Here is a 21866-nt window from a genome sequence, read left to right on the forward strand (position 1 = left end):
GTGGCCCATCTAGTCCAGCTTACTGCTTCTCCCAGTGGCCCACCCAGATGCCTCTGGGAGCACAGGCCGCAAGATATGTATATCCTTTTGCTACTCTCTTGCACCTGGCATTCAGAGAGACTACCTATAAAACAAAGAGGTTGCATACAGTCATGACTCGTATCCTATGATGAACTTTTCCCTCCATAATTCCTCCAGATTTTTTAACTCCATAAATCTGTCCAATCCGCTTTTAAAGACATCTAAGCCAGGGCCATCACACATCATGTGGCAAGGAGTTCCACAGTTTTACTTACAGGTCAAGTAATTAAATTCTTTTGTCTGTTTTGACTCTCTCACCAGTCAATTTTAGTGGATGTTCTCTGGTTCTAGTGCTGTGCAAGAGCTTCCCTCTATCCACTCTACCTCATGCATAATTTTGTACATCGCAATCATATCACCCTCTCAGGCACCTTTTTCTAGGCTGAAGAGCTCCAAGCGCTATAGCCTTTCCTCATAAGGGAGATACCCCAGCCCACTGATTCTTGTCTCTCTTGTCTACACCTGTTCCAGTTCCACTATATCCTTTTTGAGATGTGATGACCTGAACTGCACACAATACTCCAGGTGTGGCCTTGCCATTGATTTGTACAATGGTATAATAATATTGGTGATTTAATCCCTTTTTAAATTATCCTGAGCATGGAATTGGCCTACTTCACAACCACCGTACACTGGGTGGACACTTTCATTGAGCTGCCCATCACCACCCCAAGATCTGATCTGTCACAGACAGCTCAGGACTCAAAGTAATCAAATGCTTAGCTAGTTCAGCATTCTGTTTCTCTAGTGGTCAAGTCTGGGATATCAATGGAACATGCATCCATGGAGTAAGTGTATACAGTACATAGGATTGCAGTTTCAGAAAACCACAGTCCTCTGCACATAAAGTTGTCATTGACTTTAGGGTAAACATAACTAGAATTAGGTTTTAAGAATAGTTGTGTCTGGGTACATGAATACTGAATGGTTGGCAATCTTCAGTCTCGAAAGACTATGGTATAAGTCTACAGCACCCGGTATTCCCAGGCAGTTCTATGTCTCTACATAGCCTTTAGTTCTGCTATAAATCTGATTTCATTCTTGTTTCAGTGAGTCCGTCTGCATGGATAAAGCTCTTGAACCTAATTCAGGGCCTGTACTAGTGATGTAAGTACAGACCCCAAATCAGCAACTCAGTGTGGGGTTGTGAGCCAGCAGAGGGAAGGGGGACAGGGAGGCAGCGGCATAGCTGAGGGGGTGCAGTGGGTAGCAGTTGCACCAGGCAACAAGCTTTAGGGGGGGGGGCAACAAGCTGAACTTGATAGAAGTGGCCAAAATTGTGAAAACCTTGGTATGTACTAATAACACCATCATGTTATACATCATTGGAAAAGAAATTTAATGCAGAATGCAATGAAACAAACCTCATTGGAATATCTGGATTCTATCAAACATTATGGCTAATTAACCAGAAAATGAAAACACAACTGCCTTCTGGAAAAAAATGAATTGGTTTAACTCAAAACTGACCTATGAGACTGAGAGCCAATGAGATGTTGTTATAATAAAGCATGGAATCAGTTAAGTGTTAATATGAGTCAGCTCTCATTTCCATGCTAATTGGGTAAAGAGGCACTTTTTCAAAGTGGAGCTCCTCTTATATTTAGCAGGGGGAGAATAACCATCCCTCTGCACCCCAGCACAGTGTCTCTAACCAATAAGGGGCACACTTTTTATTTATTTACTTAGGCCCAAATCCTAACCAACTTTTCAGCACTGGCATAGCTGTGCCCATGGGGCAAGTGCTGCATCCTGCAGTTGGGTGGCACTCACAGAGGCCTTACAGAGGTAAGGGAATGTTTGTTCCCTTACTTTGGAGCTGCATTGCCCTTATGTCGGTGCTGGAAAGTTGGTTAGGATTGCATCCTCAATTAATTGAATTTGATTTGGTCTTGGAGGGAGTGGACTACAAAATCTTCTTTCACCCCAGGTGGCAGATAGATGCCTTAGAAGCTATACCACTGGCTGGCAGAGCAAGTGCTTGGTGAGCTGCTGGAGGCAGGAGGTAGGTTTTCTCTGATTTTTCACTTTTTTAAAAGCCCAGATGTGATGCCAATTGTGGTTGTGACATAACCTCTGGGGCAACATTTGGAGCGCAGAACCGGGCTATACTATCATTAGCTATTTCACTGCAAGGAAGGAGGGGATTGTAGGGAAATGTGACTGCTGTTTATGGATGATGGGAGGCTTGATCCAAAGCTTGGGGTCGTGTTCCTTTCGACCTTCTGGTTTTGGCAGCTGTAACATAGAAGTCTCTTGTTGCTTGGGCCAAACATCGGCTGTGCTACTTACAGAAGAGGGTGCTTTCCTGTTGCCTGCGCCCTGGAAGACATCTATTGTCTTCCACCGCAAAAGCCACTTTCTCTTCACTCTTGCTCAAATGGGAACCTGCAGTAGCTCGAGCTCGCCTCTTGGGAACACTCACACTTGGTTTGAGACAATGGGAGGGAGACAGGCTCTTCCCTCCCTCCCCCGCGCCTCTCTCCGCCCCCGCCTCTTCGCTCATTTCTCGGAACGCTTCGCCCGCCATCCTCGGAATTTGGGTTTCAGATCTCCAAAGGAAAGCCAACTTTGTCAGCTGAAAAAAGGTCAGAGCCAGGACACACAGGTAAGGATTCTGAGGACTGGTGGTTGGGAGCTGTACATGCCCTACGCCCAGAGATGCGCTGCTTTCATACTGCATACTGTCGTTGGAACTCATTGCCACCAGACCCGGTGATGGCCGTTAGCTTAGAAAGGAGATTGGATCCGTTCTTGGAGGACATGTTGGTAGGTGGCTACTAGTCCTGATGGCTATATGCTTCCTCCAGGGTACCTGTTGCTGGAAAGCAACAGTAGGCTAGAAGTATGCCTTTCCCTGCCGCCTATGGGCTGCTCAAAGGGGACGGGATGCTGGATGAGATGGGCCTTTTGGGCTGACCCAGCAAGGTTTTCTTGTGATTTTAAAGTGCTGTGCTGGGGAGGAAACCATCACCTCAGCCTGGATGGACATGTTTGGGCAGGGATAACGCTCCACCGAGCATGCGAAGTTTGGGATGTCTTTAACTCAGACTTCCTTCTCCTGCTAGGATTCAAGGATTAGGTGGAGTAATGATCCCGAGGGCAGCAATTTAGAGCAGTGTTTCTCAAACTGTGGGTCAGGACCCACTAGGTGGGTCGCGAGCCAATTTCAGGTGGGTCCCCATTCATTTCAATATTTTATTTTTGATATAGTAGACTTGATACTACCATGGTATGTGACTGCATTTGGGGAAACGTTACAGACCTGTGCTTTTAACAGGCTACTCTATATGCTTTTAATAATGATAGTAAATGGGACTGACTCCTGGGTAAGTGTGGTAGGATTGCAACCTGGGATGGTTAAAAATTTTCCTGCTTGATGATGTTACTTTTTGTCATGAGATCACTTCCGGTGGGTCCTGGCAGATTCTCATTCTAAAAAGTGGGTCCTGGTGCTAAAAGTTCTCAAACGACTGATTTAGAGTTCATCTCCAGGTGCCAAGTCTGGGCCATTTGAGGGCACGGAGTCCTGCAGGGAGACCTGCCCAGATCCTGGTGGTGCTCTAGTCTAACCCTACAGCGCACAAGGGAGCTCTGCTAATTAGTTTCTGCCCCCATCCCCTAGTAGCCCTGAAGTCGGGCGGTATTGGAGTGGCTAGAGTGGAAAGGAGTTTAGAGCCCAATTCTTACTCACTCCTTTAGGACGAAGCTTACTGGGCAGCTTTTCCACCTAAGGTTGTGTGGTTTAAACAAAAAAACCTGACCTCCTTGGAGGAAAAGCAGGACAGAAAGAAATGACACTTAAATCCTTGGGCCTCTGGCTTGATTTCGTCCTGGTGGGCCACCGGCTGTGGAATCGGCGTGGGGAGCAGTGGCGTAGCTAGAGGGGGTGCTAAGCACTAAGTATTATAGGGAGCCTCACCGCAGCCCCTCCCCCTCGCCTTCGGAGTCATTCCGGGTGGAGTTTGCTCCCCCCGCCCGGAATGGCTCCGATGGGGAGGGGAGCGCTTGCACGCTGCGGTTGCGGTGAGGCTCCCTGCAAAACTTAGTGCTTTGCACCCCCTCTAGCTACGCCACTGGTGGGGCAAGAAGGAACCAGCATCTCGGACAGGCAAAAGACTCCCCGGCAAAAGACTTGTTGGGTTTGGTGCTTTCCCTTTTTGGCAAATCATGGGAATGTCCCAGGCTCCAGAGCGGGGCGGGGGGGCGGTCCTTCCAGCGTGCCCCCCTCCACACCGCCACCCCCACGCTGTGCAGAGAGGAAGGGGGGACTTCTGTGGCCCACACAGTGCCCATCACTGGGACCGCCGCAGCATCGGCTCCGTTCTCCCTCCCCGGCTCCAGCAACGCAGGCGAGGACGTCTTGCTTTCCTTCCCTGGCGCTCGCACGCAGCGCTCTCCGGAGACCCGACGGACTTCTCAGTCAAGGCCGAGGCGGGAAGGGGAGGAGCGCGGTGGCCCTGGCCGAGGCCAGCCGGATTGCGAAACCCCTTTGCCGCTCGCCAGTCCCGCTGGACAGATGAGGGAGGGAATCCTGGAGGGGAGGGCAAGGCTGGGGGCAGAGCGAGGCTCCCTCAACACATTGCGCTTTCCAGAAGTAATGCTCACTTTTGGGGAGGAGGTCGAGGCGCCCCCCCCTCAGTTTTTATGCCAGCCTCAGTAGCCTCAGACCAGCTTAATGCCAGCCTCAACCCAGGTTTACATAAGCACAGCCCCTCTGGATCAGGCCACAGGCCCATCTAGTCCAGCTTCTTGTATCTCACAGCGGCCCACCAAATGCCCCAAGGAGCACACCAGATAACAAGAGATCTGCATCCTGGTGCCCTCCCTTGCATCTGGCATTCTGACATAGCCCATAGGTTGCACATACACATCATGGCTTGTAACCCGTAATGGATTTTTCCTCCAGAAATTTGTCCAATCCCCTTTTCAAGGCGTCCAGGCCAGATGTCATCACCATATCCTGTGGCAGGGAGTTCCACAGACCAACCACACGCTGAGTAAAGAAATATTTTCTTTTGTCTGTTCTAACTCTCCCAACACTCAATTTTAGTGGATGTCCCCTGGTTCTGGTGTTATGTGAGAGTGTAAAAAACATCTCTCTATCCACTCTGTCCATCCCCTGCATAATTTTGTATGTCTCAATCCTGTCCCCCCTCAGGTGTCTCTTTTCTAGGCTGAAGAGGCCCAAACGCCGTAGCCTTTCCTCATAAGGAAGGTGCCCCAGCCCAGTAATCATCTTAGTTGCTCTCTTTTGCACCTTTTCCATTTCCACTATGTCTTTTTTGAGATGCGGCGACTGGAACTGGACACAGTACTCCAGGTGTGGCCTTACCATAGATTTGTACAATGGCATTATAATATTAGCTGTTTTGTTCTCAATACCTTTTCTGATGATCCCAAGCATAGAATTGGCCTTCTTTACTGCCACCACGCATTGGGTTGACACTTTCATCGGCCTGTCCACCACCACCCCAAGATCTCTCTCCTGTTCTGTCACAGACAGGTCAGAACCCATCAGCCTATATGTAAAGTTTTGATTTTTTGCCCCAATGTGCATGACTTTACACTTACTGACATTGAAGCGCATCTCCCATTTTGCTGCCCATTCTGCCAGTCTGGAGAGATCCTTCTGGAGTTCCTCACAATCACTTTTGGTCTTCACCACTTGGAAAAGTTTGGTGTCATCTGCAAACTTAGCCACCTCACTGCTCACCCCTGTCTCCAGGTCATTTATGAAGAGGTTGAAAAGCACCAGTCCCAGGACAGATCCTTGGGGCACACCGCTTTTCACCTCTCTCCATTGTGAAAATTGCCCATGTAATAATAATAATAATAATAAACTTTATTTCTATCCCGCCCTTCTCCCCAAAGGGACCCAGGGCGGCTTACCCATTGATATCCACTCTCTGTTTCCTGGTCTTCAACCAGTTCTCAATCCATGAGAGGACCTGTCCTCTAATTCCCTGACTGTGGAGTTTATGCCAGCCTCAGTAGCCTCAGACCAGCTTAATGCCAGCCTCAACCCAGGTTTATGCCAGTCTCAGTAGCCTCAAGCCACCTTAATGCCAGCCCAGGATTATGCTAGCCTCAGACCAGTTTAATCCCAGTCTCAGCCCAGGTTTATGCCAGCCTCAGTAGCCTCTGGCCAGCTTAATGCCAGCCCATTATTATGCCAGCCTCAGTAGTCTCAGACCAGCTTAATGCCAGTCTCAACTCAGGATTATACCAGCCTCAATAGCCTCTGGCCAGCATAATGCCAATCTCAGCCCAGGTTTATGCCCGCCTCAGTAGCCTCAGACCAGTTTTATGCCAGTAGCTTTATGCCAGCTACTGTTTTTGGAAGGCTGTGAGGAGCATTATCGGCCCAGAATCAACAGTCAGAGACTTGTGAACTTAATTAAGCCCCTGCCCCTCATTTTGCCCACTGTTAGAACACTTCTGTGGTTCACATATTGAGGGAGATGAAGTGCTGCAGGCACAATATGGGAAACTCCCTCCTACAGGAAATATGGGAAAGTCCCTCCTACAGTTCCGCACAATCCTTTAGCTAAAGGAAACATTCACTTCACTCTTTTAGTGCAGTGGTTCTCAAACTTTTTAACACCAGGACCCACTTTTTAGAATGACAATCAGCAGAAGTGATGCCATTAACCTGGAAGTGATGTCATCCAATTTAGACTTCAAACCTAAACTGTGATCCGCCAAAGGTCCCATTGTGCAGCACACTTATGCTGTTATTTTGCATGGCTCTGAATTCAAACATTGCAGCTCGGAAGTCAAAGCAGTACAGAAACTTGAATCCTTCTCCAACCACACAGACCTCCTCTTCCCACCTATTCAGGGCAAAGCACCATGCCTCTCTCCCAACAGGAGCCTACCCTGCCCAGTAGCTCGGTACTCTGTATTTTCAATGGTGGCTGAGCTAGGTGTTACACAACTCACTTGAAATTGGCTTGCGACCCACCTAATGGGTCCCAACCCACAAACACTGGTCTAGTGGAGTCAGGCGCTCAACAAGGCAGAGAGCAAATTTAGGGGCTCAGAGCCTCCACCCTCTTCTAGGGGCCAGCCTCAGTGGGAGATAAGCTAAACCCACTCCCTTTTGCCTTCTGGTTTCTCTCTGGCACATCTTGAAGGACATCTTTGGAGGTGCAATTTTGGCTTTGTCTGTTCAAGACAAGTGGGACATGGAGTGTGTTGTCTCAGGCTTGAACATCTTATGCTCTGTATCTGATATGTTTTTGTTTGTTTGTTGCAGCTTCCAGCAAGAAGCTGGAATGAGCTTATATGAGCAAAAGCTATAAAAAGATTCTATTCTTTTTGTTTTTCCAGGCGCTATAAGCATCACTGAGACAACATGTTGGAAATCAGTCCTCCCCCTAGTGACAAGGAATCTGCAGTCAAAGGTGAGGCAGCATCTTCCAACACATCTAGCATAACAGTCTATTGGAGAAGTGAAAGTTTACTTTGGCTGAGGAAAACTTTGCATGGAGTTGAGGAACGGAAGAAGCTGCATTATGCAACAGGAGGGCTGAGGATTTTTAAGTGAGAAGAGAAAGGCAGAGAGAGCAGGCCCAAGGCCAAGATGTTTGAACAAGGAAGGCTTGGTGGAGAGTGTTGTGGGAAAGAACTGTAGAGCATACTCAGGCTTTAAAAGTGAGGTCCAGTTAGCAAGTGAAAAAGGGAGGGAAAACCTTTTGTACAGGGCCTAGATTGGAGGAAGGAGGGAATGCTTGTTATGATAGGAAATGTGATTGGGAAGAGGTCTGAGAGTCAGGGTAGGTCCGTAAAGCAAGGTGATTAGACTGAAGATTGGGATTCTGAGAGAATGGTGATGGACAGAGGCAGGGAGCAAAGAGGGGACCAAACAGAAAGAGGTGCATAGGGAATGAGGAAATGTGTGCTGATGGTCCAAAGAGAGAGGCAAGGTGCTCTAGAAGCTGCAGCAGGGTCAATGCTAGCATTTGGAGGACGCTTGGCCACAAGTCCTGTTAGCCTCATTATATGTCTGTTGACCCACCCCTACTTTCCAGAATCTGAGAAGAAGAGAGAGGAAAGTTTTCCTTACACTGTCCCTGAAGCTGCTGCACCTCTCTCCCCCTTGCCTGGTAAGTGTCCGTTGTTGCCACCACTGCTCATTCACATATGCACCGCCATGTGCACACACACAAATAATTAAAATTGGGGAAATTAGCAAGCAAGGTTTCAGCAGTGTGCAGTTTTTGAGATCATTGACATGGGTGAGTGGTGCAAACAATCTCAAAGTGCCTCAGAATTAGGCTAATAGTAAACACAAGGCTGAGCTTTTTCAAAGAAGTTTATTAAAGAAATATAGAGTCCAGTAAAAGGTACACTTAATTTCAGATACTTTGCTTAAGAAATCAGTTGCCGAGTTTAAAAATGGTAAGAGAGAGATACTTGCAAATGGCTGTGTTTGAACATTAGATTAAGCTTGGGAGAACTGCTCTGAATATTAAAAAAAAAGTGAGTGGAGATAACACAGGCCTACAAAATTGAGGGTCAGAAAAGGGTCAAATTGAGGGTCATGATGAAGCCATGGTGTAGGTTTCCTCACCCCTCCCCTTTTGAAGACCAGAGGGCCTGCTTGACTCTGAAACCAAAATGGAGTTAGTTTGAACCGCACATGTGTTTGGGAAAGATGGTGTACATAACGCCATGGGCTTACTGAGCAATGGGGGAGCAGAATAATAATAATAATAATAATAATAATAATAATAATACAGGTATTTCTATACCGCCTTTCTTGGTCCTCAGATTTCTCCTTAGACTTTATTCAAGGCGGTTTACATAGGCAGGCAATTTAAATCCCCTTAGGGATTTTTGCAATTTGAAAGAAGGTTTCTATCTTTCAAGAAACCACAACATTCAGATGTTTCTTTCTTGATCTGGTCGCACATTCTGGCCTCCATCCTCCCACGCTCAGAGCAGATGGAATAGCTCAGTTCAGCTTGTTAGCTGCTTGAAGGTCGCACGGTGCCGGTGGCCTCGAACTGGTGACCTTCGGATGTTATCTTCAGGCAAATGGAGGCTCAACCCTCTAGACCAGACCTCCTGCCCTGAGCAGAGCAGCAGCTACAGCAGTATACTTCCTCCTTAAAATTCCTAGGTGCCCTGCCTTCAAAACTGCACTGTGGGCAGCCATCTGTGAATTTTAGAATGGCACTCAGGATGAAGGAGGAAGGATTGCTGCAGCTACTGCCCCATCACCCAATAAGCCATGAAGGCACTTACTCAGCAATGCAGGAGAGCAAAGGGCCTGTCACTTTAGACAGGTGGTAAGTGGCTGAACATGCATGTGGGCCCTTGGCACAGTGCCTAGGCAGGCCCCACCTATTACTCCACCTTTGAACTGGAGGCTAGTTTGCTAACAAAATCTGGAGAAATAGGCTGAAAATGTTCAGGATTCAAAGCACCAAATATTCCATTCAGTCTTATAGCAACACACAAGGGAAGATAAGCAGGTGGCTGTTGGCGGTAGAGAATTTCACATATAGAGTTTAACTAACCATCCAGCTCTTGGGCTGCAGGTGTTTATTACTGCATAAGTATAGGGTTACCAGACACAAAGGGAGACAGGGTGCCTATACCTTTAACTATTGTATAGAAGAGGGACTTTTGGCAGGTGCAGCTCAACATGGAAGGGTTTAAAAAACTGCATCTGCAAAAATTCCCTCTTCTATACAATGGTTAAAGATATAGGTACTCTGTATCTGGTCAACCTATATAAGTGTTGTACCTTTCAGACCTTCTCTCATATTTTTAGCCCTTTCTAATTTTCTCTTGATAGTTGACAGCCATGATATAGAAGAAGGTGGGGATTTTCGCATTGCTCACTGGGTTGAAAAGAATGTCCGGCAGACGTTCATCCGTAAGGTAAATCTGAAGAAAAAAACTACAGGACCCCCATCCAAATAGGATGCTGATGGGGTGTCATGATTTCTGTGCTTAAGGATATGATTTATGTGCCCACTTTTAGCATTTTCTTCATGTAGTAGAGGTTGTATCATGGAATTACAGGGGGAAAAAGGGGAAGCCAATGACAAAAAAAGAAAATGAAAAATTATGGAAGTGCTTTAGAGCTGTATAATGACTTCTCTTTCTCACAAGATAACTGCACTTGGCTTAATCCTGTGCAACCTATTTATATACATTATTAGCTTCTGTATTCTTACTGTATTTTTACAAATATTGTTTGGTTTCTTTCCTGTGTCAATTTTTTTCTTGTCCTTTTAATGTGATTTTTATGTTTTCTTGTAAAAAAAGAATTATTTAATATGCATTGTGTGTGTGAGTGTAAATTTATATATTTGTGTGAGTACACACACACACACACACACACACACACACACAAATATTATATACATATTTTCATAACAGTTTCTTGCTTGTTCAGGGATATCTTTGGGTGACACCTATTCTTTCATCACTATACAAAATGTTGGAGTAGTAGCAATGACTCTAGCCTGATAGAAATGTAACATTGTGGCATGTAACATAGTGATTGACCTTCATGAACTGATGCCATTGAAGATGTCACCATTAGAACAGGGTTTGGCAAATGGGAAGGGGTGTGTGTGAATGTAAATGCTGACTAGAGAGAGAGAGCACATGTGACAGGATGATGGGGCTCCAGTATATGATTCAACAAAGAGCTTCTATCTTTGATCTGATTTTGCTAGCCTAGATATTTGGGCATCTATAAGTGGCTGCACATTAGTGTGCATTTCTGGCATGCTGATCTCCTCCTTTATCTTTTCACTTCCAGGTCTACAGCATCATCTCCCTCCAGTTACTGGTAACTGTGGGCATTGTGGCTGTCTTCACCTTTGTGTAAGTCTTCCTATGCTGCCACCATTACAGCCTTAAAGAGCCAGGATAGGTACCTGGGCTTATGCTGTGGAGTCAGCAGGAGGGCTATATAATGCACTGTTTATATATATAATATATAGCAGGAGGGCTATATAATGCACTATATAATGCACTGGGAAACTGGCCTTTCCCAGTTTGAAGGGCACTGTTGTCTTTGATGGCTCCACATCAGACCCCTTTGACATCCAAAGCGGCGTGAAGCAGGGCTGTGTTCTTGCACCAACCTTTTTTGGGATCTTCTTCGCTGTCCTGCTGAAGCAGGCCTTTGGAACTACAACAGAAGGCATCTATCTCCGGACCAGATCAGATGGAAAGCTCTTCAACCTCTCCAGACTGAGAGCAAAGTCCAAAGTCCAGCTGAAATGTCTGCGTGACTTCCTCTTTGCCGACGATGCAGCTATCACTACCCACTCTGCCAAAGATCTCCAGCAGCTCATGGATCGTTTTAGCAAGGCCTGCCAAGATTTTGGACTGACAATCAGCCTGAAGAAAACACAGGTCATGGTTCAGGATGTGGACTCACCTCCCTGCATTACAATCTCTGAGCATGAACTGGAGGTTGTCCATGACTTTGTGTACCTTGGCTCAACGATCTCCGACACTCTTTCTCTCGATACCGAGCTAAACAAACGCATCGGTAAAGCAGCTACCACGTTTTCCAGACTCACAAAGAGAGTCTGGTCCAACAAGAAGCTGACGGAACATACCAAGATCCAGGTCTACAGAGCTTGCGTCCTGAGTACACTTCTGTACTGCAGCGAGTCATGGACTCTTCACTCACAACAGGAGAGGAAACTGAATGCTTTCCACATGCGCTGCCTCCGACGTATTCTCGGCATCACCTGGCAGGACAAAGTTCCAAACAACACAGTTCTGGAACGTGCTGGAATCCCTAGCATGTATGCAGTACTGAAACAGAGACGCCTGCGTTGGCTCGGTCATGTTGTGAGAATGGATGATGGCCAGATCCCAAAGGATCTCCTCTATGGAGAACTCGTGCAAGGAAAGCGCCCTACAGGTAGACCACAGCTGCGATACAAGGACATCTGCAAGAGGGATCTGAAGGCCTTAGGAGTGGACCTCAACAAGTGGGAAACCCTGGCCTCTGAGCGGCCCGCTTGGAGGCAGGCTGTGCAACATGGCCTTTCCCAGTTTGAAGAGACACTTGGCCAACAGTCTGAGGCTAAGAGGCAAAGAAGGAAGGCCCATAGCCAGGGAGACAGGCCAGGGACAGACTGCACTTGCTCCCAGTGTGGAAGGGATTGTCACTCCCGAATCGGCCTTTTCAGCCACACTAGACGCTGTTCCAGAACCACCTTTCAGAGCGCGATACCATAGTCTTTCGAGACTGAAGGTTGCCAACTAGGCAGCAGGAGGGTGATGGAGATAGACAGTAGGCTGGAATGAAGAAGGATGAAGAACACTAGTGGGAGCAATTGGAGCGAAGTGTTGGTGTTTGTGTCACTAACTGCCCCTGAATATCCTTTGGCTAGGCTGGGGTAGTCAAGCAGCATCAGCGGTTGAGCAAACACTTCAGCTGTTGTAGTTATTCTTGAGAAATCAACTACAGTAATAGAGATGGGGCAGTAAGAATAAACCCCACCAATAGTATGCTTGCCTGAATTACTAGAGACTTCCAGGTCAAAGGGAAATGAGTGGAGACTGTCTCTTTCAAGTAAGAGATTTCCAGCGTGTCTTCTCTTCTCCCTGTAGCATTCCCACTGGGCAGCACTGCAGAGTACACATTATCCTGTCCACTGGGCAGTTGAACTGATGTGTATGTTGCAGTGTTTCAAAAGTGCACAGATATGATGTTCCTATGTCCCCATTTTTTGTTGAATGTGTTGGAAACTACAATGAATCTAACACTGCTGGAAAATGGGAAAACTCACTGTAGATCCTAGATATGAGATTCTCTGGGAAACCCCTTCTCTGTCTTTTGTGCATTTGAGTAACAGTGTATTAAAAGTATATGGTTGTGAGAAAGATCAAATAGAAGCTGGAGCCCTATGTGCTGGCCATGTTGTTCAGGACCAAGACAAGTTGTGAGTGCATGCATGTGTCCATGAACCACAGCCTCCTGCAGATAGGCCAGTGTCTTACTTCCTGTGCTGTTGGAGAACCTCTCAGGCAAAGGGAGTTATTGGCCTTATCTATTGTCACTAGGAGAAGGTATTACTGCTTATCAGGCCCAGCCAGGCCATCCAGGGAATCTGTAGGGCTAGCCTTACTTTCCCTTTGCCTCAAGCTTGTTGCCTCCATGTGTGAAACTCCCATTCTTGAATAGCCACACCAGCTGCCCAAGCCTGCTTCCTCCCACTCCCCTAGACTGCCTTGGGGAGCCTGACTATTCATCTGACTCTAACTCAGTAATCTGCCTCTGGCCTCTCCAGTTCCCCAAAGCAGAGCCAGGCAAATGTGAGATAATTATGCAAATCAAGTGGTAGGTTGAGAGAGGGTTAAGTACCATTCCCATTGCACATTTCCATTCCAAGTTGGTCCCTCCCAATGCTTCAACAAAAGGATCCATTAGGCTTTACTTACACACTGTTGTGAGTAACACACATGTATTTATTATAACATTTCTGCTCCACTTTTTGCTATAAAATGATCTCAAGGCAGTTTTATAGCAGCAGTGTGTAGCTGAATCTTCAAAGGCTAAATAAAAGTAAAGGAAGTTGTCTGAGAGCCTGGTACTGTGCACTTCATTCAATGGAACTTACTCCCAAGGAAGAAGGTTCCCTATGGGATTGCAGTCTGAGCATTGTGAGTTAACCTTGAACTTGCTGCATAGGCTGCAGTATCCTTTGTAAACTCTTCTTCTTGTACCAGGAAATTGCAAAGTGTATTTGCAAAATGTCATTTTGATGCTTTCTCTTTTTTGTCACTTTTAATGCTTTGAGGTGGCACTTTTATTACTGACATACTCTCTCAATAGTTCACAGATGAGAACAGGGACATGCTTGTAACATTCCTGGTCTTATACAAATGGTTCCCAAACTTCTACATGGGTAGTTGGGAACCAGGTAAGTGATTGCATAGGAAGGGGGGCATGAAGGGGGCAATGATAGCACTGCAGGGGTGCTGCCACTTCCAAGAGGCTTTTTTACTTACCTGGGGGGGCAGCACTGGCCTCCTGTAGGGTCCTGGAGGCTCTTGACCCCCTCTGATCTCCTTCATGGCTGCTGTAAACAACCCTTATCTCCAATCTAAAGCTACTTCCTGTTTTTGCAGAAAACAGAAAGTAATTTTAGATTGGAGATCAGGGCTTTATATAGCATCTGCAGAGGAGATCAGAGGGGGTCAAGAGCCTCCAGGACCCTACAGGAGGCCAGTGCCGCCCCCCCCCCAGGTAACTGAAAAAGCCCCTTGGAAGTGGCAGCACTGTGATCCCTGCAGCGCTGTTGCTGCCATCAGAGCAGGACCCCCTTAAGGGGGAATGCCCTGCTTCTGGTTCCCATGGTGGGTCATGACCCACCAGTTTGGGAACCACTGTCTTATACCAAAGTTCACTGTGCATATCCTCCTCTGTTATATGTTGTCGAAGGCTCATTTACTCCACAGTAGCCTGCCCTCTACCAGTTTAAGATCCAAGGGCAATGGTTCTCAAACTCTCTGGGAGAGTTTGAGAGCCACTAAGTCTTTGTGGAGGAGGGAATGAGGGAGGCAGTGGGGGCGGGGGGAAAGCACCAACGCAATCCCCAGGATCGCGCCACTCAGGGGGGCTGCAGGGACTGGGATGTACTCACCAGTCGCTGCAGCAGCCTTGCCGGGGTGCGGGGAGCCCTGCGCGAGTGCCTGCAGGGCTCCCCAGCTGCTTTGAAGTGAAAAATATAGCAATCGCGCTCCCGGTTTTGCGGAAGTGGAGCACAATCGCTCTACTTTCACTTCAAAGCGGCTGTGGAGCCCTGCAGGTGCTCGCGCAGAGCACCCCACACTCTGGGAAGGGTGCTGCAGGGACTGGTGAGTACATCCCAGTCCCTCCAGCCCCGTTAGCGACACTATCCTGGGGATTGCGTTGCTGCCTTGCCCCCGCCCCCGCCCCTTAAGGGGCAGAGGCCAGGGCCCTCAGGCTGGGGCGTTGCGATGCCCCAGTCTGAATACCACTGCCCAAGGGTATAATTATTTTTTTTCAGTTAGAGAAATACTAGAAAAACATCATTGTCCTAAAAGCAATATGTTATCAAATGTTCATATACCACAGGAGCTGCAGTGTGTGAAATAATAGAATGTGCACTGCATGGTTGGTGCCCAGATGTTTCGTGTTTCATAGAAGAGCTGCCCACAAAATACAATGGAGAAGTCAGGATTTTAGCACAGCTGTGATGGGCCAGAAGTATCTCTTTCTCTCAGCACCCTTCCCCCTCTTGGACAAGTAAGCAGGAAACTCATGCTCTTTCCAGTTCATGCCCTGTTTCAACTTTTGAACATTATGGTTTACTTTTTGTTGACAAACGTTTAAAAGGGCAATATGTCTGCATGCAAGTCAAAGGAGCACAAGGCTTCTTCCATGCAATTGATTGCTAGGTTTGGCCTACCCATCAACTGCATGCAGAAACCTTCTTTTCCACTGGCCTGCATGTAGCCGTTTTAAATGTTTACAAACTAAAAAAAATTAAGTCAAATTAAAAAAATGAAATATCGAATTAGAAAAAGCATGATGTCCTGTCTTTGGTGCAAGGGGAGGGGAAAGACAGACATTGGTGCCCAGTTACAACTGTGCTAAAATAATGGATTTCACCTTTGCATTCTATGGGCAATTCTCACTTCTTCCTCGGGGAAGGAACAAAAAAACCCCTAGTTTCTTAGAGGAACCTAGAAGTTTCATCCTTAGAATTGTGGCTATAATCTTTTCCTACCTCTCTGGGCTCTGTGTGTGAGAGGAAATGGAAGAAGCACAATCTCACTGCTTCACTATGCCAGTGGAGTGCCAGTCTTAGTTCTGCTCTACCTCATTGGCTAACAGAATGGAAGGTGGAAACGGTCTCCTTCCTCAGATTCTGGAACTGAATACTACCTGTACATGTTGGATCATGTCTCATCCTCCAGAAACGTACTTGTATGTATTTATTTTTTTAATGAAAGCTGGAAATCTGACCCAGCTAATAGGCAAAACTGGCAGAGGGAAGAAGAACTGAAAACTGGGTAAAACCAAGTGGTCCATGTAATATGGCAAGTCTATTTTTAGATCCCTAACTGCACATCCAGAATCTGACATGAAACCTGCTGCTAATTTCTAAGCCTAGCTCAAGTCTTGCTGAATGAAATGTTTATGTCTTGTCTTCACTGAATTCCAGTGGGAAAGTAGAGCTAGATCTTATCTGTCCGCTATGATGGTGAAGATTTAAGAACACTAACAGTGTCCCCCGGTGACTTTACAAAAACAGATTGGTTTGTGGGGTGGGGTGGGGTGGGTGAGGCATAAGAGTGGCAGAGTGGCTGGAAGTCCTGTTGCCACATACTATAGGGGTACTGCCAGTCTGGTGCTCCTCAGGGTGGGGCTCTGACCCAAGACAATTGGAATATTGATAATATATGATGGTATCCAATGTCACACTCTCTTCCTTCCCCACAGGCATCCTGTGAGCATGTATGTGAGAAGGAATATTGCACTGTACTATACATCTTAGTAAGTATTGCTGTCTATACAATGCCACTCTTGACCTATTGCTGTGACAGATTGCTCTACTCACTAAGAGCCCAATCCTGTCCAACTTTCTAGCACCAATGCATCTGCAATACAGTCCCAAGGTAAGGGAACAAACGTTTCCTTACTTTGAGGAGGCCTCTGTGACTGCCCCCCACTTCAGGATGCAGTGCATACTCCATGGGCACAGCTGCATCAACACTGGAAATTTGGATAGGATTGGGCCCTGAGTTGATGTCCATGTAAGGGTCTCTGTCTTGTCCCTACTATAACTGTCATTACTATTCCATATAAGTTGTGGCACCATCTTTGGGCAGTAGCATACAGCCATTTTTCCTAGAGAAAACTGTTTTGTCTTCTCAAGCCATAGTCTGTGGATGCTGATGAAACTCTGATATGAATGTTCAGTTGATGGGAACTGCATATTTTAGAAACAAAATTACCTGTCTTAATATTCATGGTACAAATGGGTTTCAGAGGCACTTGTGAGAGGTCTCTCAAAGTTAGAAAGCAGTTTATCATTGGGAATTGTCTATTGGCCGTTTTCATATGGGCAAAATATCTCTCTTATTTGTCTCTCCAGTTTTGTGTTCCTGATAAGCTACCTTGTGCTGGTCTTTTGGAATAAAATTCAGTGAGTATCTTTTGGCTAAGTTTTGTGATCTCACAAAACATATGACTCAAAATTTGTTGAGAATCCTTGGAGGGATGGAGAGAGGAAGTAGTGGTCTGATAATAGAGAAGCATGGCCTCACACAACAATTTCCAGTGACAACCACCTGCACCACCACTACCACCCATCTAGTTATTTCCTCTCCTATAGGTAGCTCATGAAACATAATGGATCATAGAGACTCTTAAGTATCCCTATGCCTCCCTATGGCCCCCCTCTTCATTCAACATGGCATCTGTGGAATTGAACTGGGGAAGCCAAAATTGTGTTTGTGTGGTCTGAAGTGGATGGTTAGATTTGAGTACAAGGCAGAGTTACATAACGATGTATTCATGGAGCTGAGTGTAATATGGAAAGAAACAGGCTGGAATATGTTTAGTGGATTTACTGTGGTGATAGCAAGAACTGGAGGATCTTCTGTGACATTTATACCAAAACTGGTCCTCTTCTTGTAGTGATGACTTGTATCTACCCTGACTCACTCTCTGTCTCTCCCTGGTCCCTTTCAGGAGATGCTTCCCTTGGAACCTAATCCTTATGACTGTCTTTGTAAGTACAGTTTAGTTGTGAGCTTGGACTGAATACACTGGAAGAATGATGGGGATGTTGTTCCTAATAGAAGGAGGTGGGTGGTGGTGGGTCTGGGGTGAACATTTTGTATTTGGCTGGCCACAAATACATGTCTTTAGACAAAACAAATGGTTCGAGCTAGTTTCCTGTATAATGGTAGCACGTGCAGGAAAATAATCACATCCTCCAAAAGTCAAAAAGTATGCGTCGGGTAATTTGCTTGGTTTATTGCATCCCCCCCCCATAATTTCTTTCTTCCAGTGTAGAAGCAGTTTGCATGAAATGCAGGAATATAGAAATGAGGCATAGTTTTATTTACAGAATCAAGGCACTGTGGCTTTCTATACTTTTCTTTATAGAAAGATTGGGGAAAGAGGTTCTCTAAATCCTGAGGGCTATTTTCACTACGTCTTTTTTTTAACAGCAAAGTAAATTTGCACTCACACAACAGTCAGCCAATCTCAGAGTTCATACTGTATTCAATTGATCACTCTTGACATTTGCTGAATTTATTTCAGCTAATGCTTAATTGCACAAGAGTGTCTTAATTGATGCAGGATTTCTAACAGTTCAGTAAGTTCAGTTCTTTTAGAATTTTCTATCCTTGTACTCACTGGAAACACAACAGCTTTGAATTATATTTTTTAAAAAGAAAATTCTGTCAGCACTCTTTACTCAGAAGTAAGCAGATTGCAACCTGTGTCAACTTTCATATAGCACCACAAACACGATGTTCTTCATAGAGGTAGATCACATGTTCAGTGAGTCATCCAGTGAGTGTTCAGATGATGAGATATCAGATGAAATGCATGCATACATGAATCAGCCCTTATTTAATAACTCCAATATAGTACTGACCACACCTGGCAGTTCCACTAGTATGACATTTACAGCCCAATCCTATTGGACACTACAGCTGCTGGAACTAGTGTTCTGGCAGTGGTAGTGCCTTTATGGCATCACATGAAACCATATTCCTCTGGAATGCCACCAGAGAAGCCGAAGTAACCCACTGCATGCTGGTGGGTGAGGAAGGTCCACTGATTCAGGCAGGTCAGCAGGGAGAGTGGAACAGGGCAGAATGGGGAAAGTTGGCGGCAGGTGAGGGGGTACTCAGTGTGGGTAACTTTCACTGGATACTGTCCCCTTCCTAGCCTCCCACTTATATCTTTGGACTTGAGCCAGCTAAAGAGCTGGTGCAAGTCCAAGGAGACTTGCTGGCAATCAGGAGGCTTACAGAGGGTTGGGGAAAATACTATCCCATTTCCTTGCCAAGTCTCTCAATCTGCCCTCTCTCCTCCACCGTGGCATACAGCGCCGCCCATTTTGGTACGACTGCATGCTACGGCAGGGGAAAGGATAGGATTGGGCTTTTATTGCGTTAAGTTAGTGAGGATAACTACATTTCTCTGTCCAACCATGAATCATGTTGTAGCAACAAAGTAGTGAGGAACTTCTGGATGTGTAATTCTCCCTGTGCCTTGCTTATTCCTGTACTAATTTCTAATAGTAGTGAGCAACAAGAACAAAGAGAACTGCAGCTGAATAAGAGCTATTAAGGTATCCTTATCAGGCTTGTAATATGTTTTTATCTGTTAAATTATGTTTTAATCTGTTTTTAATATGTTGTAAGCCGCCCTGGGTCCCTTCAGGGAGAAGGGTGGGATATAAAGTTTATTGTTGTTGTTGTAATGTAGATCAGCCATCAGGTGAACAGTGCAAGGATCTGAAGGTGATTGGCTTGATGGGTGCATCCAGGATACAAGAAGTTTAAGGACACTGGGTAGATGATGCTCTGTTAATCTCTTCATTTCCTGTTTTCTTTTTCCTCCTAGACTATGGCCATGGGATACATGACGGGCACCATTGCAAGGTACTGTACAAAAGTAATTGGAGATGGGTAACTGGGGAATGCTAGATCTGGCTTTAGAAAACATCTCCATCTTCCTTGTAAAAGTTGCGTGTTTCCAAATATTCCAAATATATTCAATATTTATAAACATTCAGTTTATTGTTTGGCAGTTGGCACAGACTTGGAAGACCTGGTACCAGTATTTGTTTGGGAACCACATGCTCCATTATCATGAAGCTTTTCACACACATCCTTTAGCATTTCTCTATCAATTCTGTATCATCCATGGTTGAGCATTTTCTAGGCAACAACTTTGTTCCCAGGCCTACTGGGGTAGTTAAGAGTGATTTAATACATTGCATACAACATATGAAACGTCCAGTCCAATTGAACAGCTGAACTATGTGCATGTAAACTTTTTCTTTATTTAAAGAAAGCTGAAATTCCACTGGGTTCATACTTAGAGAGGAAACATAAAAATGTTTTAGAACATGCAGACATGGGTAGAAGAAGCAGCAGCAGGTCCTGATACTTCATTGAAAGCTACCCCATATGTGTCTTATGATGGTCATGCAGTCGCACTCTTAAAATACACACAGAACTACAGTTGATGCAGCAAGTGGGAAAAGCAGAGCATTTTCCTATATCACACGCAATAAACTCTCAACATGATCTTCACACAAATGGACCATATCTTCAGATACTAGAGTACATCACTAACTGTCTCACCCTGTGCATTTACAGTAATCTCTGTACTTGTGGTTGCAAAAATTTGTATAGCAAAAGGTTTGACTCTACCAACTATGAAGACTCAGCTGCTTAGAGTACAGGAGGCAGCAGTGATGGAGGGGAAAAAATGACAAATTATGCAAGGTTAACATTGACATTCATTTATTAGTTTTTTTCTGAAAAATTATGGACATGGTTTGACAATGCAGCAATGGAAGGAGAAAAAATAGAATAATTTGCTAGAATTGTACCTGAAAAGTATATTGTCTTTTTCCCTGTTGATCTTCATTATAGTGAAATTTAAAAAGTAATCCTAAACAATCTTTTTTAACCCTTGTATGCAGCATGTATAATACCAAGGCAGTAATCCTTGCCATGGTCATCACAGCTGTTGTTACCATAATTGTCACCATCTTCTCCTTCCAGACAAAGGTGAGATGCCTTGTGATCTGTGCTGCATTGATATAGAGAGGGAGTGCATATCCTAGGATGGGTAGGTGGAATGATACATAAAGTGGTAGGGATATTCTGTGATGGAATAGGTAACTTTTATTAAATCCACCAGGTTGTTTTTTTTATTTAGTGACATATGACAAGGTCACAATAAACGATCTTGACTGTAGAGGACCACTTTGCTTAAGAGGAAACAAAAAAGGTCCACTGTTCAGAAATATTTTTAAAGGAATTCAAAATGATGGTGTATATATGGGTGGGAGGAGGTGTGTGTCCTGATCATCAGTGAGATCACCACCAGTAGCTAAAAAGTATCTAATGCTCATAAGACTGCTTTTCAGAGCATAGTCTAGACCAGCCATTTTCAACCACTGTGCTGTGGCACACTGGTGTGCCATGAATGGTCTGCAGGTGTGCCGCTGGAGTTTGGGGGAGGATCATTTGTTAGTAGGGCTACTGGGAGATCTGAGCCCCTGCTGTCAGTGTAGTGTGCCTTGTCAGCTGCTAAAAAAAGATTAGTTTGGTGTGCTGTGAGATGAAAAAGGTTGAAAATCACTGGCCTAGACCAGGGGCATGTGACTTGTTTCATGTAGCTGGCCAAATAGCATTCATAGGGCCTACTGAGGGCCGAAAGTGATGTCATTAAACAGGAAGTAACATCAATAAGCAGGTGATGAGTAGTTTTTTCTTTCTTAGGAACACATTGGCTGCTAATGGCAGAAGAGAAAATATGCAAATCTTGCTCATATTTTCAAGATATGGGAGAGCCCAATTATCATGTGGGTCACTCTTTCGGCAGAGCTACTTCTGCTGAGGCATCACTTTGCAGCTTAGTAGTTGGAATGTGTTCTATAAAGTGACCCCTCATCAGAAGTGTTGCTGCTGAAATCAGAAGGGGCTTCTGAAAGGGCAGCCCCAGTGACAACTGGACTCTCCCAGTGCCTTGGCAGCTTCTGCTTTCCCACCCC

At 45.6% G+C, this 21866-nt stretch overlaps 1 protein-coding gene across 3 annotated transcripts in view; it reads left to right on the top strand.

Annotated features, from left to right (window-relative positions):
- The first annotated feature begins 1146 nt into the window (after nt 1–1146).
- The window catches only part of LOC136636526 (protein lifeguard 3-like), a 26900-nt gene continuing 6180 nt past the window's right edge, over nt 1147–21866 (top strand). The window contains exons 1-11 of one of the 3 annotated variants that reach the window (XM_066611649.1): nt 1147–1188; nt 2012–2086; nt 7417–7490; nt 8118–8192; nt 9893–9978; nt 10871–10935; nt 16550–16603; nt 17205–17255; nt 17804–17843; nt 19700–19737; nt 20790–20877. In XM_066611649.1, the coding sequence (XP_066467746.1) occupies nt 7442–7490; nt 8118–8192; nt 9893–9978; nt 10871–10935; nt 16550–16603; nt 17205–17255; nt 17804–17843; nt 19700–19737; nt 20790–20877 (546 nt within the window). In that variant the 5' untranslated portion in view covers nt 1147–1188; nt 2012–2086; nt 7417–7441. Of the gene's footprint in view, nt 1189–2011; nt 2087–2587; nt 2690–3204; nt 3255–7416; nt 7491–8117; nt 8193–9892; nt 9979–10870; nt 10936–16549; nt 16604–17204; nt 17256–17803; nt 17844–19699; nt 19738–20789; nt 20878–21866 lie in introns of those variants that run through there. The other 2 variants (XM_066611648.1, XM_066611650.1) reach the window with 2 other exon arrangements.

This window comes from Tiliqua scincoides, chromosome 1, assembly GCF_035046505.1.
Source record: "Tiliqua scincoides isolate rTilSci1 chromosome 1, rTilSci1.hap2, whole genome shotgun sequence".
NCBI classification, from domain to species: Eukaryota; Metazoa; Chordata; class Lepidosauria; order Squamata; family Scincidae; genus Tiliqua; species Tiliqua scincoides.